This window comes from Mastigoproctus giganteus, chromosome 12, assembly GCF_048544385.1.
Source record: "Mastigoproctus giganteus isolate SK-2022 chromosome 12, ASM4854438v1, whole genome shotgun sequence".
Classification (NCBI taxonomy): domain Eukaryota; kingdom Metazoa; phylum Arthropoda; class Arachnida; order Uropygi; family Thelyphonidae; genus Mastigoproctus; species Mastigoproctus giganteus.
The window spans coordinates 24,411,463-24,433,816 of NC_143586.1; the positions used below are offsets into that span (position 1 = coordinate 24,411,463).

Here is a 22,354-nt window from a genome sequence, read left to right on the forward strand (position 1 = left end):
TACAAAGTGTTTGCAAAGTAATACTCTGTTAATTTGTGAAGTATGTTGAAATAGTCACAGTTTTTTGAGATAAAATGACAAACAATTCTGAAAATGCCTTTTTTTTAAAATAAACTGTCATCAGGGTGGATTGAAGAAAAATATTTGCAGATATGTTAAAAACTAAGAATATTTCCATGTCTTCTTATTTCTCATTAGCATTAAATAAATCAACTAGAAAAAACAAATATAGCTCAGCTATTAAAATTCATAAGAACAGCAACAAAATTTTAATTAGGAGTCAGTTTAAATCAGCCAAGCCTAATTATGAATAATTAGGCTTAGCCGACTAACAGCAATGAAGCTATAGAAAGTTAATAGAAATTAATGAATTAAAAAGCATTAAAATCCTTAAAATGAAATTAAAAAGCACTGCTTATGTTTTAGAAGAGAGTGAAACTGATGTTAATGGATTTTATTGGAATTCTTCAAAAATATTGTAAACGCTTTCCTGTATTGCACTGTATTATTTATCATGATGCTTTTTTTTTTTTTTTTTTTTTTTTTGGTAGTTGTTGGCGCATAGGCTTCTGTGGCCATAATGCACCTTCCAAAGTTTTTGCAGTACTTTGATCCAAGCCCGAGGCAGGAATCAAACCCGCGACCTTTGGGTTGCCAGGCAGGCACTTTACCCACCCGGCTAGACCGGTTGGCTATTATCATGATGCACTATATGAAAAATTCCTATTTGATGATTTTGTGAAGGCAGTAAAAATATGTGACTATTATTAAAGGTGGATCAACAAACCTTTTCAAGGATACCTGACGACTTTTGTGTTGTGGGGATTTAGTATTGTAGCTGTATTACACTGGATGATTAGGCCTAGTAAATTAAGTAGAAGAAATTTACACAACATTAATGTAATACATATATCTAGCTGGAATTATTATGAAAGTAACAAAACATCACCTTAGTTCTTGTTTTGTTTTGTTTTTTAGGAGTAAAACTTTTTTTTTTGAATATACATAAAATAAAAAAAGAAAGAGAGAGAAACCTTTATCTTTTTCTTCTATCATGCGATTATATACAGTCTTGTAAAACTTTTTGGTACTTTCAGTCTGCTGCTCCTTTTCTTTATGTGACTGTACTAATTTACTATAATCATCATGAATTTTGGTCAAGATGTTTTTCTGATGCATCAGTTCTTTTTGCAGACTATACAAACGAACACCAAGATCTTCTTTCTCTTTGTCTTTAACTTGTTTAGCTTTTGTCTGTAAGGAAAGAACTTTAATTAAATAATCAGAATAAAATTATAATGTCAGAATTATTTAACATATGAAATTACAATTTCATCACTCAAAAATATGTTTATATTATATGAATTATGTTAAGAAAATATTACTGAATGATAACCCTCTTAATGTCTGCACTGATATTAACCATCAGATATTATTCACCTTATAAACACTAACTGAAACCATGCCTTTGAATTCAATAACACAGTATTCTACTAGGTGTGTGGTCAGCCAATGGGAACTGGCTCCCCCCATGCACAGTATTGCACCTGGCTAGTATTGAATATCATCAATACTAGCCAGGTGCAGTATACAATTCTCAACCTGACAGCAGAAATATAATTTTTATAATACAAATGGCGGCATGGAGATTATTTCAATCCCAAAAAATTTTAGTGCTTTCAGTGCAGTCATTTATCAATTTTTCATTTATCATCCTTTTCTGTTTTTTACTGATCAAGGACACTACATGGATTGGTGATTAAATCTTATTTAATATCAACAATGATTTAATTTTTTGAAAACACAACTTTATAACCAAAGTAGTTTTCTCAGAAATTTTTATAGTTTACTTTTAACGCCAATAGCATATTTAGAAGAAAAGTAATGCCAATTTTTCATGTTATCAGAAATTATATAATAATAAAAAAACTATTAATAGTAATAACTTCATGAAAATGGAATATTGTGTTCATAACCATAATATTTATTTTGTGAAACTTTAAAAACACAACTTTCAAGATGTTTATAAGGCAGTTACATATGAATATTTTTCATTAACTTTTGCAGAAAGTATCCACAGAATGGCAAACATAAAATTAAGTTCATAATTACAATAGCTTTTTTTAAATTGTAAAATCATCCATTTTATTATTTTTTAAAATTTATCTGACACTTTCTCAATGGAATTCCTTCAACATAAAAAATATAAAAAGAGTATCTCTTAAGTTTTTCACTTTGGACTATCTACTCTCCATAGGAACATGGGCAGTAGTTACACATTTTGTAAATACTAGTGTGCAAATATCAACCAACATCACTGTTGATATTACACTTAAATTTCTAATTTTGTAGATCAAGGTTTTCAGGAAATATATATGAAGGTTGTTCCAAGGACAAAAAAAAGAGTTAAAGAAGGAAAGGTTAGTTCAGGGAGTTTGGAGCTGACCTGAACTGTGAATGGACATGAAGCACATGTCACACTATTTTGGAAGAAATAGGTGAAACAGATCCTAATTCAGAAGAGCAGTGCCCATGGAAATATCTATAAAAAATGGCATGCAAACAGAAATTGAACATCTGTGTGAGAGTGATAGAGGGTGGAGAGAGTTTTGTAAGTGTTGGGTCATAAATTAGCTAGACTGCCATCTTTTGGAGAGCAGTCTAGCTGATTAGGATTATAGGAATTTAAGAGCAGTTTTTGGAGACACCATCCAAGATCCAAGATATAGGAACACTATTCTGTGTCTGTGATAATTTGTGAGTAAAGTCACAAATCATCACTAAATTATCACTGTTTGTACAGAGTCAATAGCTGACTGTGTACAAAATGAAAGGAAATCCTAGTTTTTTCAATATAGATGAAGCAATATTTGTGATATGATTACGTCAATAAAGATTAAAAGTCAAGGTTAACTCCAGTAGGGATATGTGGTCCTAACTAGAAATCTGAGTGTTATTGGTGATGAGCATGAGAGCAGCATGTTCTTTTATTTTTCCTCTTGCAAGAAATAAAAACAAGATTGGATGACTAAGGTTTCCTCTCCCTACTAGAAAATTACTCAGAGATCAGAATTTAGTGAATATTCAAACGTATAGCTACTATGCGTGTGCAGAGCAGGATTTGTCAAATAATGACTTTACAGTCAGTGGAAGAAGGCAGGGCTAGTCCCAGGTAAGGACTAAAGGGACTATAGCCTCTCTATCCTATGATCAAAATAATGTAGATATTTTTACTGCTACCTGGTGCTTAAAGCTTAATGATTCCCCAAATGATTTCCCAAAACAGTTTTGGCCTCCTCTTCTTTTAACTGTTTTAATCCTCCCATTTAGGAAAAAACTTTAAATTCTGGAAGAAGTTCATTAATATTCAGTACAAAAGCAGTGAGTGAAAGAACAGAAGCTTGCCAGAGTCCCAGCATTATTTGAAAAGAACATGCTGTAAAAGGGTATAAGATAGATTGCTATTGACTGTCAGACAGTGAATATTCAGAGAGAAAACTGGCCACCCAATTGCAAAAAATTAGAAGAGAGACTTAACATATGATGGAAGCTTATTTAAGAGACCTTTATACAAAAGGTCTTCTAAACAAGCAGTTAGAGTAACTTCTTGAGTTTCTTTGAACTTCCCCAAGCAATTTGCCCAAAGATGAGTAACATAATCCATCCATAGACTAACATATCACCGGTGGACCAATGTTGACAGAATCTACTGGTAATGTAAAGTAAACATTGGCAATGAGCTGGATGATTTTGTAATAACTGAGAGGTAAGTGGAGGAGAGATTGTTGAGGATAAACATAAAAAAGGCACCTGGGGTGGATGGGATCTATCCAGTTATATTAAAGGAGGCAGCAAAGGAAGTATGCAAACCCCTAGCCATAATTATGAGAGCTTCTTTGGACTCAGGGGAGGTACCCATAGACTGGAGATGTGCAAATGTAACCCCAATTCACAAAGGAGGATCAAAGGCTGACACAAGTAATTATAGACCTGTTAGTTTAACTTCTGTTCCAGGTAAATTAATGGAGGCACTGGTTAAAGAAGCACTGCAGGATCATCTAGACAAGAATTCCGTTATAGCTCAGACGCAGCATGGTTTTGTTAAGGGCAGGTCTTGCCTGACCAATTTGATTGGATACAATGATGTAGTCACAAAAGAACTGGATGCAGGGAATAACTTTGATATTATATATTTGGATCTTAGAAAGGCTTTCGATACTGTTGCACATGGAAGACTGCTGCACAAATTGGAGCAGTGTGGCATTGGAGGCAAATTGCTGCTATGGATAAGGGGATGGTTGAGTGGCAGAAGACAGAGAGTGGTAATCAATGGACACTGCTCAACGTGGACTAATGTTATTAGTAGAGTTCCTCAAGGTTCAGTGTTGGGTCCGTTGTTGTTTTCGGTGTTTATGAATGATATTGATGATGGGATATCAAGTTTAATGTCCAAGTTTGTAGATGATACAAAGGTTGGCAGGGTCGTTAAGGACACTACTGACGCTATGCTGCTGCAACAGGATCTGGAAAGGTTGAACAGATGGGCTGAGAGGTGGCAAATGAAGTTTAACATTGACAAATGTAAAGTACTACATATGGGAAACAGTAACCCCAGAGCAACGTATCAACTCTGCGGTACTACACTGACAGTGGTGGAGAATGAAAAGGACCTGGGGGTAATTGTGCAGGCAGATATGAAGTTCTCTGAGCAGTGCAGATGAGCTGCAAGAGTAGCTCATGGTGTCTTGTCAATGATATACAGGAATTTTTCTAGCAGGGATAAGGAGGTGATTATTCCCTTGTATAAGGCAATGGTTAGGCCACATCTTGAGTACTGTATACAGGTCTGGAGGCCTCATTTCAAGAAGGATGTAGAGCTGCTGGAACGGGTACAGAGAAGGGCAACAAGATTAGTAAATGGAACAAAGGGTTGCTCTTATGAAGAAAGGCTTAAGTTTTGCAAATTGCAGAGTCTGGAGACTAGGCACCGGCGAGGTGATCTGATAGAGGTGTATAAGGCTTTGAATGGTTTGAGCATGCTCAATGCCAATGGGATTCTTCATCTTGCTCAGAATAATAATCACCTCAGAGGGCATAAATACAAATTGAGGAAGGACGGATGTCGGATAGATGTGCGGAAATTTGCCTTTGGCCAGCGGGTGGTTGGTTGGTGGAACCGACTTCCATCACTTGTTGTTGAAGTTGATAGCTTTAAAGCTATCAACAAATTTAAAGCTCAACTGGACAGGTATTTCGAACGAACGGAGGGGCGAAATGGGAGTGGGTTTTTTTTTTTTTTTTTTTGGCTGATGCTGAATAAGCTTGCTTTCTTGCATCATATGCCTCTACTAATGCTAATCGTTTAAAAAACCACACATGTGCATGTGCGTGTGTGTGTGTGAGAGAGAGAGAGAGAGAGAGAGAGAGAGAGAGAGAGAGAGAGATGAGGTAATTACCTTCTTTAAAGTGGCAGAATCATAGTGCAAATAATTAGCACAAATGAGATTCTGCCATAAAAAGTAAATAAGACTTGTCAAGCAACAGATGGATTTGGACAACATGAGATTAAAACAGACCACACAGTTTAGTTCTTTTTGCAATTAAACTTGTTCAGGATGTCCATAGAAATATGAAACTCAATTTCCCTGACTTTTCATTATCTAATTAAATTTCCTTAAAATGAGTATTTGGATTTGAATAACAATAACATTAATACTTTATTCCAGCATCCTCCATCCCGTTAGCTAATCAGCTCCTCTTTATTTTCCTTCTCATTATACAAGCATCTCTAGTTTAACAAACATTAAATTAAGGATATACTCACAGTTTTTTTTAATTAAAAAAAAAACTCTAGAATGAAACTGAACTTTAGGAAACACTTAAACAACAAAATAAATACAGAAAATTAAATTAATTTGCTGTATTTATTTTGTAAGGTAAGACAAAGTGCTATTCTCCTCCCATGAACCTAACCACTCCTGTATTAAAACAAAAAAAAAAAAAAAAAAAAAGAAAAAGAAAAATAAGATTAAGAAATAGAAAAGAGAAATAAACAAAGTGGCACTTATCCCCAGAGGAGTGAATGCATAGTACCTTGCCCAAAGAGATGTACATCCACACTTCCAAAGAATGAACACCACTTAAATAATAACACAAAAATACCACAAGGGAGTTCACAAGTGCTCCTATTTCATAGGAGCAGAACAAAACCATGCCTTACCTATAACCCTATTAACAGCATTAATTAATTTTCTGTATTTATTTTGTGATTCAAGCATTTCCTAAGTTCAATTTAAGGGTAATGAAATCACATTTTCAGTCCTCCATAATAAAGCAACTCTGGAATTATTTATATTTATATACAGAGTGACTCAAATTTTGCACAACCCTAAAATGAAAGAGAGAATTCCTCTCTTAGGAGACCATAACACAATTCTTACAAAAACTATTCTGGTACCAACACTATACTGCTGCACACAGAATGGTGGTTGAAAGATTACACTTACACAAACCCTATCCATACCAATATACTAATTTTGTTTGTGATGAAGCTATCAATCTTATTGGTCCTTATTTACAATCTTATTGCAACCTTATTTACAAACTCACAATCTTATCGGTCCTTATATTTTACAAATAAGGCTTTCCAAAATGGCATACCTACCAACTATCATGACATATTCCATTTGAACATATATTTATAGTTGAATAATACTTTTGTTCAAAATTATATGTGTACATCACATATACACATATGAATTTCAATAAAAATATCCCAATTCACCAACATTAAATAAATCAATTTCAAAATCAGTAATCCAATTTCACAAAAATATAGCATTCATGACATTTATGTCATGAATGCTACATTTTTATGAGGACTGGACACTTTCATTGCTAATCAAAGACAAACTTGAAGATGTTAACCAATGGTTACTGCTTTTGATTAACATCACTGAAAAGACTTTCATCACAAATGGGTATGTCTTATTCAAGTACACAAAGGGCTTTTAAAAATGTTAGACCTCCAACTCCATCTTATTCATGAAATATATGAACTTAAAGAACTTGATATTGAATTATTAGTTTTTATACTAGTTGTGCACCATTATTTACTCAAATGGAATTGGCATTTTGGACCATATTTTCTTCAGCAACAAAGCTTGGTTCCACTTGAGCATTATGTCAATAGTCAAAACAGCTGGATATGAAGCAACAAAAATCTTCTCTTTTTTTTTTTTTTTTTTTTTCGCAAAATGTCCTTACATTTTCAAAACATTGGGATGTGGTATGCCATTTCATGTCACCAACTGATTGAACTACTCTTCTTCAAGAACACAACTGGCAGAAATACATACAGAAATATACCAGTTTATTTTGCTACTTAAAAATGAACACTACTGTTGGTTTTGGCAAGACAGAGTGACTTATTATACGTCCAAAAAAAACAATATCACTGCTGAAAGCCTTTTTCAATGATCACCATATTTCTAAAAAATTGTGGCTCCCAAGATCCCTAGATTACTATTTGTGAAGCTTATTATTGAAAGGCAAAGTGTATAAAAATAACTGGCACACATTGGGGAAACTGGAAGACAATATAAAGAATGAAATTAGTAACATAGGAATTCACTCATTCAGGTGACATAAAATATGACAAAAAGAGTCCATGTATTCATTCAATAAGGTGGACATTATCAACATTTATTATATTTTTTATAATTACTTATTATCAGTATAGTTACAATATACTAAGAAATAGGGTGCTACCTCAATGCAGGTTAATGAAAAATTTGAAATAGCCTCATCAATAATGCTTCTCTGCGTCATGCTTTTCAGTCAACTGCATTGGGATGCTATTATCACTCCAGTGACAGTGTACCTCAACATGCATTAAAGCAACATCCCATTTTTTAGTATACAGTAATATTGGGCTTGTGGAGCCGACTTAATAGGAGCTTAATATTCATGTGATGTAAGTTACATTTCCAATTGGGAATTTTCTTCTGACATGCTGCTTGCTTAGATTCAACACATCCATTTACCACTTGACACAAAGTTGCTACTTTAGGTTGACTACATGGATAAATAAAGTCATTTCTAAAGAGTTTAAGTCTGAGTACTGTCACCACTGCTGAAGGGACAACAGTGAATAAGCAGATTTTACCCAACTTGGTGGTTATGCAAATATTGTAAGGCAGTAGCATAGTATAAAATAAAGCTTCAAAAGCTTCATTTTATTTTATTCAAAAGGCAGAAGCATCATTTACAATTGGCATGTCATGTGGAAATGAACTCAGTGTATTTGAATATGGTGTATTTGATAAGTGGTGAGATATCAAAAGAAAAAAATTTATTGTAAAATAGATTTTGGAGCTTAAAATTATAAGCAGAAGGCAAGTGACTATGCTAAAGTTGTATATCAATCAAAGAGACTGCATGTTTTTGCATGAGATTTCTGAGCAGATGGCCATGCTGCTTAGAAAAGCCATGGTCAAAATTAAAAAGAATTTTGAGAGTGATTCTGAGGAATTCTGAAAACATGGGAGGAATTCTGAAAACATAAAGGAGGTTGTCAGCCCATATTGAACACAGTGTTGCATCAACAAAAGTTTCACTAATGAGCTACTCGCAAAAATCCTTCCTTACAAAAATTAATGATGGGTGAATGGAGTCTTGCTAAGAGGAACTGACCTCTGAAGGAGTGGAAAAGGATTCTCTTGAGCAACAAAAATTGATGTCTTGTCTGCATCAGATCTAAGAATTTTAGTATGGCACCAACCTGGAGAACATTTTCACATGGACTACACTATCCCAACTGTGAAACATAGTAGCAGTCTAATAATTTAAGGCTTTTCATAATGTGCTGTTGGAGTGATTATTTTTACGGATGGCAGTTTGAAGCAGTGTTAATTTAACATATTCAATAATGCTATTCTTCCAGCACTGATGCAATTTGATGCAGCCTTATTGAAAAAATATAGTACCGTATTTTTTCAATAAGACAGTGTCCCAGTCACAAAACTCAGTACATAACAGCTTTGTTTGAGAAGAATGTGCTGATGGCCCGCCTGCTTAGAGCCCCAATGTAGGCACTGCAGAATCACTGTGGGTAAATTGTAAAAATGTGAGGGCTCATCAAGGTACTTGGGATGAATTAAATTACTGTTGTCTTTTCTTTAAATAGTCCAAAACTTCTGAACAGATGGCAATGCTGCTTAGAAAAGCCATGGCCAAAATTAAAAAAGAATTTTGAAAATCACCCAGAAATTCTGAAAACATATAAACGAGAGGCTGTCAACCCATATTTAATACAGTGTTGAATCAACAGAAGTTAATAATATAATCAACAGAAGGTAATATAGTGCATTTGTGATATATGATAATTAACCCTACCAAAATTTGGGCAGTAAACAAAAATGATGATTTTTAAACACATGCTTTTTAATCAAGATTAACTATATTTGAATTTTTATTTTATTAGGTAAACATTAAATAAGTAATCTCAATTCACATATGAAGCTTCATATCCACAATGGAATTAATATACATAATTATGTAAGTCATATGTAAATTTTATTTATTAGTACCAATTCAATAAGTTCTTGATCAGCTTCTTCATGTTGCCTTTGCAAATGCTCTTTTAGAGTTTGCTGGAATCTTTGCATCAATGGCTGGATAAAAATTAATGAAACAAAATAATAAATATAAAAGGAGTTTCAATGAAGTCATATATTAAGATAACATTCATATATGAAGCAAAATTTATTCTCATTATGAATCTAAACTATTTGCACTACAATATTATGTTGCCAAAAATGTATACTCATCGGTGCAAACATACGATAGTTTATATCATGTCCTCATATGTTGCATGGCTTTATATCATTGGGTATACATGTTTGTATACAAGACAAAGAAATTACCAGTTATGAAATGACAGGCAGTTTCAAATTTAATAATTTTGAAAAGAAACTGATCAAAGTAGAGAATTCTAGGAGATATAATACAGGCAACCTTCGTATAACACAATAATTAGGTTCCTATAAAATGTCGTGTTGTGTGAAACCATGTTATACGGACTAAGAAAAAGTACAAAAAGGGTAGTTACATTCCGAAAGCCAACAAAAATAATATATTTTGTTAACAAAACCAATAAAAATACACCATTCTAGATTTTGCGCATCTTCTACTCTCTTTAAAAAATCAGTAATCTGGGTTTGTTTGCTTTTGCTTGATAAATTTTTGTGAATTTCATCATATGGAACTAAGCATTTTTTTAAGCTCCCTTTTGATCTTTGGGCTCCTTTCATTCAAGAACCTGCATTAAAAAAATAAGATTCTAATTGCTCGGCTAACTTTATGCCTTTACTGTATGCTTTTTAGTGTAAAATTTGGAAGTTTAGAATTTTCATCTGCACTATCAATCTTCTGAATTGATTTGGTTTTACCTCCGATGCCATTTCCACCAACTCCGCTTTGCCAACCTCTTATTTTGGATGGCCATCCACTTATAAGTCTTTCATCACAGAGTCAACAAAGTATGACAGCTAATGCAAAGATGTGGCATGGATAGAAGTAAAAAGCAGCGAAGACAGAAAAATTATGCCTCACTTTATTCCAGTTACATATATGCACACAGATTTTTCACCACACATCTAAACACGATTAACTGATACATCATGCTAACAAAAGAAGTAGAGGATCACACTCGTGCTGACAGTGTGCTTGATTCTAAAATTGTGCACTTTTCATAACAAATTATGTTGGTTCATGGATATTTTCTGGGAATTTTTCCATTCATTAAAGGTTTTAATGATACTCATCTTTAAAAGTTTTGCAGGTGCTACAGCAAAGGGCAATTCTCTTTTCTGTAGCACCTGCTAGTTAGTTAGTTAGTTATTTGGAGCATTAGCAACTAAGGCCATATTGCTGCGGGATATGCAGTGGTCATTCCCTGACCTTTCCGCATCCTCCGTATTTGGTGGTGACAGGCTCAAACCCCGGTCTAATCACGAAGCGTGTGCTATGCACTGCTGCTCCTTCCCACCTGGCTACAGAGGCGCCTGCTGTAGCACCTGCAAAACTTCCACTACAATTGTATCTCTTCAGAAGTTTGTGAAATCTTGTCCTTTTCCCATTGCCAGTGAACTAATAGGTTTCTCAGGGTAATAAAAATTTTTTTGTCAACATATAAAAAATATAAATATATGATAATAATGTACACACACAAATAATATAACAGAATACTAAAATAATTTTAGCATACTGTTATAGTTTAAACTTTTTTGCCAAAATAAAAAGAAATGAACATTCGGTGTAAATGTTTTGCTGGTGCCCACCCATCTATTTAGCATCAATATCCCCTTCTCCTTCAGCCCATGCACAGTAAACTAATACTAACTAAGTAAACTAATACTAACTAGTATCACTACTAATGCTAATATAAAATAGCACTAATAATACAATACTATAATATAATACTAATATGTACTAATACTAGGTGGTAGATGACTCATCAACCGGTGCAATACCACCACTATGCTTATTGGAGGCTTGAAGTGATGAAACCCATGTTTAGTTTATAGAGCAAAGTTTCCTGCATTCTTCCCCTCTTCTCCTTCAACCCATGCATGGTACTAAGTACTATAGGTTTTGATACCTTTTGTATTTGGGGTTTTCATTAAAAAAAAAAACCTCTGCTGTGGTTCTATTTAAACAAGTAACAAGACTTGTTGACTTGTTTGAAATATTCTACAATATACAACATATCAGTGCAATTTAGTGACATTTGTGAACTCTTATGCAAACTTAAAGGAAAATCTACTAAAACAACCTTTCATTACCATTAATTTCAATTTCGAGCAAGTTTTCAGATGATCAAAAAGCATAATTAAGTATTAAAAAGTGTATAGTACTTTATTACATTTCAAAAAACTTCACCTTTGTTATGCATGAAGAAATACAATCATATCATTGGGTAAATAGTTAAACAACACTTCACAGCTCCACCATTTATTTTAGAGACAGTTTATAGCACAGAAGGGTTTATCAATCAGTGATTTAATGGAATGGAACATAACTTTACAACTATATATCTTTCAGAAGAAAGTAAAGTATGGGAAAATATAAAGCACCTTCCCAATCTAAAGGGAATGATTTATTTCAGAGATGGTACTACTGGACAGTGCGCAAAAGGGAAAGAGAAGAATCCTCAGTAATCTAGTGCACCATAAAGAAGAGTAACTCGGAAGTAGAATAGCACTTCTTCACTACTACTTACTAAAAATGGCCACATAATCGGTGTCAAAGACATGTCATAAAGGCACCTTTAAAATTTACAGATGCTTTCAGACACCAGAAAATATGTTAAACTATTGTGTGGAGAATATTACAGGAATACAATTTCATTTACATACCTAGTAAAGACATTGACCCTCTTGCAGTGTACTTTGTATGTTTTTTTTTTTTTGGTACACAAAACAAAGTTTTGTGTACCAAAAAAAAAAAAAAAAAACCCTAAAAATTTAAATAACCATTAGAATTTTGTCAATGTCAATTTTATTTCTCAAGTATGGTATTCACTTTCAATCTGCATTAATAATTCTTTTATAATTGGAAAAATATATCTATAAAAAAAATATGATATTGTCTTTGTGCAAACAGCACAATATGCACCTGTTCTCATGTTAATTTTCCACAGAGTTTGGGTTTCAGTTTTCATTCTCACATGCTTTGAATCAGTATGCACTGGAAATAAGTTATTGGAAAATAATTTTTTTTAGAATAACAAGACTGTTATTATTAGAAACATTATTTAGTCTTATTAACTAGAGTATCGATAAATTTTTAAAGTGTACCTATCAACTAAATATATATCATATCAACTATTTCTTGCCTTTATCTCAAAAAGAGCTGAATGGTATAAAATCAAAATCTGAAATCTAAAATGTTTATTTTTAACCCCTCTCTCAACAAAAAAAAAAAGAAAATTACTCCAAGCACATCATCTAAATACATTTTTTGTTTTTTTGTTTTTTGACAGTATTTAATGTGATTAATTCAGTGATTAATTGAAAATAAATTTATTTCACATTCTACAGTGAGTAAAAATTGACTGCTAATTCATACACATTCCACTATCAAAGAGAAAATTTGTGAAAGAAGGCATAAGAGTAATAAAAATATCATGAAAATATAATAATTATAAAAATAATAATCACAGAATATAATAATCACATATAAAAACAATAAAGTAAGAAATTAAATCCAGTCATAGTTCATCAGAAGACAGTATCTATTTATAAAACACAAGACAATGTGTATGAAACATAAAAATTGATAGACATGTTTTCTACAACTTTTAACCACTTAGGAATGTGAAAAATCTGAAAGCAAATAGGTGAATAGGGGCCAAAAATATTTATGAAAATAAAATCATGTGTTGTGTGGTATAATCAAGAAGTGTAGTTAGAAATAACATAAGGTAAAGAAATAGCAACAAATAGATTCATATAGTTAAAGTAAAAAAGTAACTTATAAGATATGATGGGTGATAATATGAGGGCAATTCGAGGTTAATCCAAACTATTTTTTAAAGAAACCAAACACTAGTAAGACCATTTTCGTGGCTACAACACTGCTCTGTGTCTGCACAGAACACAAAATACATAATGGCATCAGACTCTGGACACTCCAGGTCTGCAACAGCATTGTATTATCAATTTCTGCCGAAAGATACTGTTAAGCCTGCTGAAATTCTAGATAGTTTATGTGCACATTTAGAGCAAAAAACATCCTGTCAACAAGTTTTGAAAAGCTATGAAGAAATCACTAACAGTCCACATGCTCATATCCAACCAACTTCTGTCACCAGCACAAATATTAGCATTAGCATTAGTAGAGGCATATGATGCAAGAAAGCAAGCTTATGCAGAATCAGCAAAAAAAAAAAACTTCCACTTCACCCCTCCATTCGTTCGAAATACCTGTCCAGCTGAGCCTTAAATTTATTTAGGCTATCAACTTCCACAACAAGGGATGGAAGTCTGTTCCACCAACCAACTACCCGCCACTGGCTAAAGGCAAATTTCCGCACATCTATCCTACATCTGTCTTTCCTGAATTTGAATTTATGCCCTCTCAGGTGATTATTCTGAGCAAGAGGAAGAATGCCATCAGCATTGAGCATGCTCAAACCATTCAAGGCTTTATACACCTCTATCAGATCACCAGTCACCTCTATCAGATCACCACCAATATTCATTGCATCAAGGAACGTATTTTGAAAACAAGTGCATTAGGATGCATGATATTACATCTGAAATACATATAAGTGCTGGAAGTATGAAAAATTATTAATGGCACTTGCTGTTCAAAAACTGTGTATGCAATAGGTGTGCAAAGATGCTAACATTTTATCACACAATAATGCTGATATGTTTACAAAACATTTTTACTGATTTGAATTGGAGGGAAGCTCATTGCTGCAGTGAAATGTGATGAGGCATGGGTCCACATTCATTCTTGAATCAAAGAAGTCTGATATGGAGTGAGTGTCTTTTGGAATGCGGGACTAATACACACTGATTTTCTGCCATGAAGTTAAACAATTAAAGTGCAGTATTACAATAACCTATTAAACAAGGATGTGCATCAAGCAATTTGTAATAAAATTGCTGCAGTGAAATTGTGCCTTGAGAAACTGTCAAAGCAGATCATCCTACTGTATGACAATGCATGTGCAGTATATGCCCAAGCATCATACTGCACTAACTTTTACAATGATAGTGACAAGGTTAGGCTGGAAAATTTTGAACTATTAATCTTAGAGCATAAACTCAACCTGCAGAGATTTTCACTTGTTCAGGCCAATGAAAGAGCATATGGCAGATCTGGTATTTCATATGGAGGAAGACCTGAATTATGGTGTTCTGAAATGGTTACATGATTAGCCTACGTCTTTCTGCACTTCAGAATCAGTGCCTAGCCACATAGAATAAACATTGAGTGATCACTGACTTATGACCACACCTATGAAAACTGAATGTGACCCACTAACCACTTGAAGTATGAGAGTGTGCAGTTAGTCGACCTACGTAGCATAGATAAGGTGTCAGTAGTTCAATAGGTAGTAAAATTCCGAGCGTGATGGGTAAAAGGAAAGATTTATCGGACTTTGATAAAGGCAGGTTGTGGGTGATCGACGAGCTGGTGCCTCGATTTTCTAAACAACTGAACTGGTGGGGTGTTCGAGAGGCACCATAGTTAAAGTGTACCAGGATTGGTGTCAAAATGATCAAACAATAACCCGACGGCAAAACTGCAAAGGTAAGCAAAAGGTTGATGTTAGAGGTGAGTGCCAGGTCCAACGACTCATACAGGCGAACAGGTGCCGCACTGTTGAAGAGTTGACTACCCAATACAACATGAGTCAACTTGGAACAATATCTGGCATGACCATGCATCGCACGTATGGGCTATACCAGCAGACGACCGCTATGGCATCCTCCCCTAACAAAGGTTCATCAGTGTAAAAGACTCGCCTGGTGCAAAGAGCATGCAAGTTGGATGTTAGAAGACTGGAAGAAGGTATGCTGGTTGGACGAGTCATGTTATTTACTCCACACTGTGGATGGTCGTGTACGGATTGGCATCAACAAAATGAGGTTCTTGATCCATCATGCATGGTATCAAAAGTGCAGGCCAGTGGAGGCGTTTGTATGGTGTGGGGCATGTTTCACTGGGCAGGAACTTGGACCCCTGGTGCATGTGGAACAATGTATCAGTGATCTCCGCTATCGTCAATTGCTGTGTACACCCTGCTATGTTACACTTTTTCCGGAATGGTGATGGTGTCTTCCAAGATGACAATGCGCCGAGCCATTGGGCACTTGTTGTGCAGGAATGGTTTGACTCACACGGTTCTGACTTACAGCATATCGATTGGCCTCCGAACTCATCCGATATCAATCCCATAGACACTTGTGGGACACTACGGAAAGGCATATCAGGCGTCTGGATACACCAATCACCTCCATACCTGCATTGCTGACCACGTTACACACAGCTTGACTGGCCATATCTCCTGAACGCTTCCGACATCTTGTTGAATCAATGACACGTTGGATAGCTGCTGTACTGAGGGCAAAAGGAGGATCTACAAAGTGTTAGGTAGGTGGTCATAATTCACTGATCACTCAGTGTATATATACAGTATATATATGTATATCTCACTGCAGAGGGTGAATATTTTGAAAAGAGGTGATAGTACAGTCATTGTAGCATGTTCATGTTTCTTGTAATCAAATTAAAACCCATATCAACCATGAACCACCCTTACACACAGAAGAAAGTACTTGAAAAACAAAAAAGAAATTGAACATACATGATCTGGTGGCAATACCACTAGCCGGGATACATCTCCACTTTCTGGACTGCTTATGGTGGATATAGTTTCAGTATCCAATGTTCTTCATTTCAAAATGAAAAATAAAAGTATAAAATTATATTATTATTTCCACTGCTATCATCTAATAATATATTTTCAAATCATTTTAAAGGAAAGTTTTATTGTAAAACATGTTACAGAGATTTTTTTGTAAATTTATATCCAGAAATTCAAATCTCAGCTCTTTAAGAGATTTTAATTTCTTATTAACACTTTAGTATTACTATTAATAGTGTCAAATGATGCAAGAAAGAAAGCTTATACAGCATCAGCCAAAAAAAAAAAAAAAAAAAAAGACTTCCCATTTCACTTATTCATCCCCTCCAATAGTTTGTCTAGTTCTTCCTTGAATTTATTCAAGCTATCCACTTCCACAACAACAGATGCAATTTTAATCCAGCAATCAACCACCCACTGGCTAAAGGCAAATTTCTGCACATCTATTCTGCAACCATCCTTCCTCAATTTGAATTTGTCCCCTCGTGTCTGTAGTCTCAGCAAGAGGAAGAATCCCATCAGCTTGCTCAGTCCATTCAAAACCTTAAACACATCAATCAGATCATCTTGCAGTGCCTAGTCTCCAGTCATTGCAATTTGTGGAACTGAAACCTTTCTTTATATCCCTCACCAACCTCATTGCCCTTCTCTATACCCGTTCCAGCAGCTCTATATCCTTCCTAAAATGAGGCCTCCAAACCTGCATGAAATACTCAAGATGTGGCCTACCCATTGCATTATACAATGGCTAATCACCTCCTTACATTGCTAGCAAAATTACTATATATCACTGACAAAACCCCATGAGCTGTCATAGCAGCCTGTCTATGCTGCTCAGACAACTTCATATCTGACTGCACAATTTTCCCCAGGTCTTTTTTATTTTTCACTACCCTGAGTGTAGTACCATACAGTTGGTACCATACTCTGGGGTTACTGCTACCCATAGTCAATACTTTGCATCTGTCAATGATAAACCCTAATTGCCATTCCTCAGCACATCTGCCTCTTTTTCTACACTGTGTTACAGTAGAATATCATGATTACTATCATTAACCAAACAAATGTTGATTACTATCATTAACCTTTATATCATCTGCAAACATTAACCCATAGTCAATACTTTGCATCTGTCAATGATAAACCCTAATTGCCATTCCTCAGCACATCTGCCTCTTTTTCTACACTGTGTTACAGTAGAATATCATGATTACTATCATTAACCAAACAAATGTTGATTACTATCATTAACCTTTATATCATCTGCAAACTTAGACATTATACCTGATACAACTCCATCAATATCATTAATAAATACAGAAAACAACAATTGGTCCAGCACCAAGCCTCGGGACACCACTAGCTTTGAACAGTATTCCTTAGTCAGTACAACAGCCTAGCACAGCATTTCCCAAACTGTTCCGTGGAACACTAGTGTTCCTTGAGATGCGAACAAGTGTTCTGCAAAAAATCGTAATTAATAATTAAAAATATAAAATAAAATAAATAAATTTTGCATATTTTTAGCATACACCACTTTTGTATCATTATAATATTGAACATAATTTTTTTTTGGTTATTAATATACTGGCATAGACTGATAATCAAATAGACTGCGGAACACTTTATTTCGGTGGGCTTTACATAGAGAAGAATGCGTAGAGGTAATGACACCTACAAAAAAGTAGCAATATGGTGATCTAGTATGCCATTTGTATGCAATTTAGCCTGGAGTACACAGGTTGAAGGAGAGGAGGAAGCAAATCGATATCATAACTGAACTCACTTCCTTGTATACATTTTCTTTGGATAATTATTAGTATTTTGAAATATTATTATTAAAATATGTGACCATGGATTTGTGGTTGAAAAAAAGGAACTTTAAAACGAGAAGCAAAGTACTTCTAGTGGTGCAACTATGGTCGATGAAAACAAACACAATACTGTCACACTTCAAAGTGAGGATGAACAATTGCAGCCTTTTGTTCCCAAAAAATCCAAAGTGAAAAAGCGGGAACCCACTAATAAAAGGCCAAAACAAAAGTATCATGGCAGTTATTTGAATTTCAGCTTTACATGTGTTGGAAATAAAGATGCTCCTGATGCACATGCATCCTATGTAATAAAATATCAGCAAACAGGTCTTTGGCTCCCGCTAAACTTGTGTTTCATAAGTGTTCCGTGAATACACTGAGTGATCACTGAATTATGTTGTTGTTGTGGGGGTTTCATGGCGCATAAGCAACTTTGGCTATAATGCGCCTATTCATTTATATATTAAAGGAAAAGGGAAAGAATCATACTGTCTGAAATGTCCTTAATCAGAAAAGATTAAAAATTCTAATTTGCTTCAGAAAACGGAAGAATTCAGATATATTTGCCTTGTCACCTATCAAATTCTCTAGGGTTATTGGTTGTTGAAGGATAACCAGTGATTGCAGGGTTGAAATTCTGTCTTGTTTATAATAGGGGCAGTCAATGAGAATGTGTTTAACAGTCATATTTATATAGCAATGTGGACATTGTGGTGGATCATCTCCTGTGAGTAAATGAAGATGGGTCAGGTAAGTATGACCTATTCTTACTCTTGAAAGAATTACTTCTTCTCGTCTTGATGTCCGGACACTGGAGGGCCAGATTTTTGGAACCTGTTTAATCTGAAAGAGTTTATTATTCGTTTGGGAATGCCATTGCGCTGTCCATTCTGTTAGGCATGCAGCATGAATCATTATTGCATAGTCTGAGGCTGGGACAGGGATATTGGTTAAATCTAAGCTGGTTGGGTTTTTTTTCAGCTTTATCAGCCTGTTCATTGCCTAAAATACCAGAATGTGCTGGTATCCAGCAGAAGGCGACCAGTTGGTGACGTTCTTTAATCTTCAGTAATAATTTTCTAATTTCAAATATAACAGGGTGAAATTTATCTCAGGAACTACACAAAGCGTTGATTGAACTGAGGGAATCCGTGTAAACTACTGATTTTAATGAGCAGTCAGGAGGGAGATTTTTTAAAGCTAGTTTAATTGCGAATAACTCAGCTGAGAAGATACTGAATTCAGGAGGAAGGGCTGCTGATACAATTGTATTCGGAAACACTGCAGCTGCTCCAACTTTTGAATTTGATTTAGAGCCATCTGTGTATATTGGTAAAAAATCAATATATTTTTGAGTGTGAACAGCATGAACTTGTCTGATATTTGATGATTGCAAAATATTCTTTCCCCACTGACAGAGGTAAGTGTCACAGGTCGGTATAGGAGTTTGAACCCATGGTGGTTGGGTAAAAGTGGCTACTTGTTGAACAGAACGGATGGATATATTCCAAACCTGCAGTAGTTCAAGAAGGCGATGACCAGCTGGTTTTACTATGCTAGGTTTATTTCTGTACAGATTTTCTAATGGTGGATTGAAAAGATATGGCTGAATGGGATGCGACGCACAACTTTGTATCTTGACAGAATACTTTAGCAAAAGCAATTTCCTACGTAAAGATAGTGGCGGTTCATGAGCATCAATGTACAGGCTATGTGCTGGCGATGTTCTGAATGCGCCAAGTGCAATTCTCAGTGCACTGTGTTGTACTGGATCAAGCCAGCGTAATGCGCTCTTTCTGGCAGACTCATAAATGGGAGCTCCATAATCAAGACTTGATCTGATTAATGCCCTGTATAATCGAAGACGGCAGGTACGGTCTGCACCCCACGTTTGTGCAGATAAAGATCTGAGTATGTTTATCTTTTTTAAGCAGGCAGTACGTACTTTTTTAATATGCTCTAAAAAATTTAGCTTGTTGTCCATGATTAAACCTAGAAATCTAATGTTACTAGTGACTGGGATAGAAATATTAGAGATGTGAAGTTCAGGATCCAGATGAAATTTGCGTTGTCTACAAAAATGGATAGCAACTGTTTTCTGCTGCGATAGCCTATAGCCGTTAAGGCTGGCCTATTGCTGTATTTTATTTAATGATATCTGAAGCTGTAGTTCAATAGATCTCATATTTTGGGAATGACAGGAGATGGCAAGGTCATCTGCATAAAGGTAAGTTTCTACAGTATTTGGAAGTTGTTTAGTGATAGAATCTATTCTTAGGGCAAAAAGAGTGGCACTCAGTACTGATCCCTGTGGAACACCTTCTTCCTGAATGTAAGTTGCAGAGAGGGCATGTTGGTATCGAACTTGAAAAGATCTAGTGTGTAGAAAATGCTTTATAAATATAGGAAGGTTTCCCTGCAGACCAAGAGAGTAAAGGTCTCTTAGTATGCCATGCTGCCAGGTGGTATGAAAAGAGTTCTCTATATCTATGGAAACCATTACTAGATGTTCATGCTTAATAAAGGCATTACGAATGGCAAATTCAGCCTTAACCATAAGGTCCAGGCATGACCTGTTTTGACGAAAGCCATACTGACTATTGCTCATTAACTGTTCTGACTCAATGATCCAGACGAGTCTACAGTGGACAATTTTTTCTAGAATTTTGCTGAGGCAGCTTGAGAGGGATATTGGTCTATAGCTATGGGGATTGGTTGGATCTTTTCCAGGTTTTTAGGAATGCCAAAACAGTAGAATGATGCCAAGAAGTTGGATAATTTTCTAGAAAAATACGATTGTAAAAGAGCAGAAGGAGACGCAAAGCTCTGTCGTCAAGATGTTGTAGCATGACGTAGTAGATTCCATCTGGTCCGGCAGCACCATTGTGGGCTGTTCCGATAGCATGCAAGAGTTCGGAATATTGTAGGGGTTTGTTATACGGCAGAAGGAGAGCAGTTTGGAAGTTAACAGAGTGCTGTTCTGTAGTGTTTTTAATTCTCTGGAAAAGTGGAGTATAAGCTGCTGCCGCTGAGATTTCAGCAAATGTGTTGCCCAAAGCATTTGTGATATCTAAAGGACTAGATAGATCTTGCCCATTACAGGACAGAATTGGTGAAGGTACGGTAGGAAACTTACCAGAAAGCTGTCTAATTTTTTTCCATATTATTTTGGTGTCAGTGTTTTTGTTCATGCTTGATGCAAAACGGATCCAGGATTCTCTCTTGGCTTGCCTTTGTATGAAGCGTGCTTTTGCCTTTGACTTCTTATAATTTATTAGATTGGGTGTTGTTGGATATTGCCGAAACAAATTCCAGGCTTTATTTTTTGCTTTTTTGGCTTTTGTGCATTGCTCATTCCACCAATAATTATAATGCTTACGAACCGAAGGATTTGATAGTGGTATTGTTTCTTTAGCCACATTTAGGAGATGTGACGTGATGTATTCTGTCACATCATCGATAGGCTGGAGACGGATTTTTTCCTCATCAAAAGATATTGATGATCGGAATTTTGCCCAGTTTGCTCGGGCAAATTTCCATTTTCTACATGGTTGAGCTGGAGGAGCCTGTGCTATTAATAGGTTGCATACGATTGGGAAGTGATCACTACCCATTATATCATTTAAAACATACCACTCTATGGTCGGGACCAGTAATGGAGAACAAATGGAGAGATCTATGGCTGAGGTATGTCCATTTGGGAGCTGAACGTGAGTGTGTGTGTGCCAGTATTGAGTATGGTGAGGTTTACCGCCTCTATTAGGCTCTCAATGAGTCGACCTCGTCTATCTAATTTAGGATCGCCCCATAAGGGGTGGTGCCCGTTGAAGTCCCCTAACATACAGAGAGGTGGAGGTATCTGTATAAGGAGATCTTCAAGATCTTTTAAATAGTAGGTATGGTTTGGCTGTAAGTAGATTGATACTAAAGTTATTTCAATATGGAGCATTATACGCACAGCAACAGCTTCTATTTCAGTTTGAAGTGGAATATGTTTAGTTGGGATCACTGAATTTATCAGGATTGCTACACCACCATGGGCAGCATTTGCTGTATTACGATCCCTTCGATAAAGGCAATAGTTCTTTATCGA

The 22,354-nt window shown here is 35.3% G+C and overlaps 1 protein-coding gene across 1 annotated transcript in view; it reads right to left on the minus strand.

The window, feature by feature from the left end:
• l(2)41Ab (lethal (2) 41Ab) overlaps nucleotides 1-22,354 on the minus strand; it is a 142,875-nt gene that overhangs the window by 115,193 nt on the left and 5,328 nt on the right. The window contains exons 3-5 of the mRNA XM_090386656.1: nucleotides 16,388-16,472; nucleotides 9,591-9,674; nucleotides 1,035-1,254 (exon numbers count right to left, since the gene is read on the minus strand). Coding sequence (XP_090242782.1) covers nucleotides 1,035-1,254; nucleotides 9,591-9,674; nucleotides 16,388-16,472 — 389 coding nt within the window. The remainder of the gene's footprint in view (nucleotides 1-1,034; nucleotides 1,255-9,590; nucleotides 9,675-16,387; nucleotides 16,473-22,354) is intronic.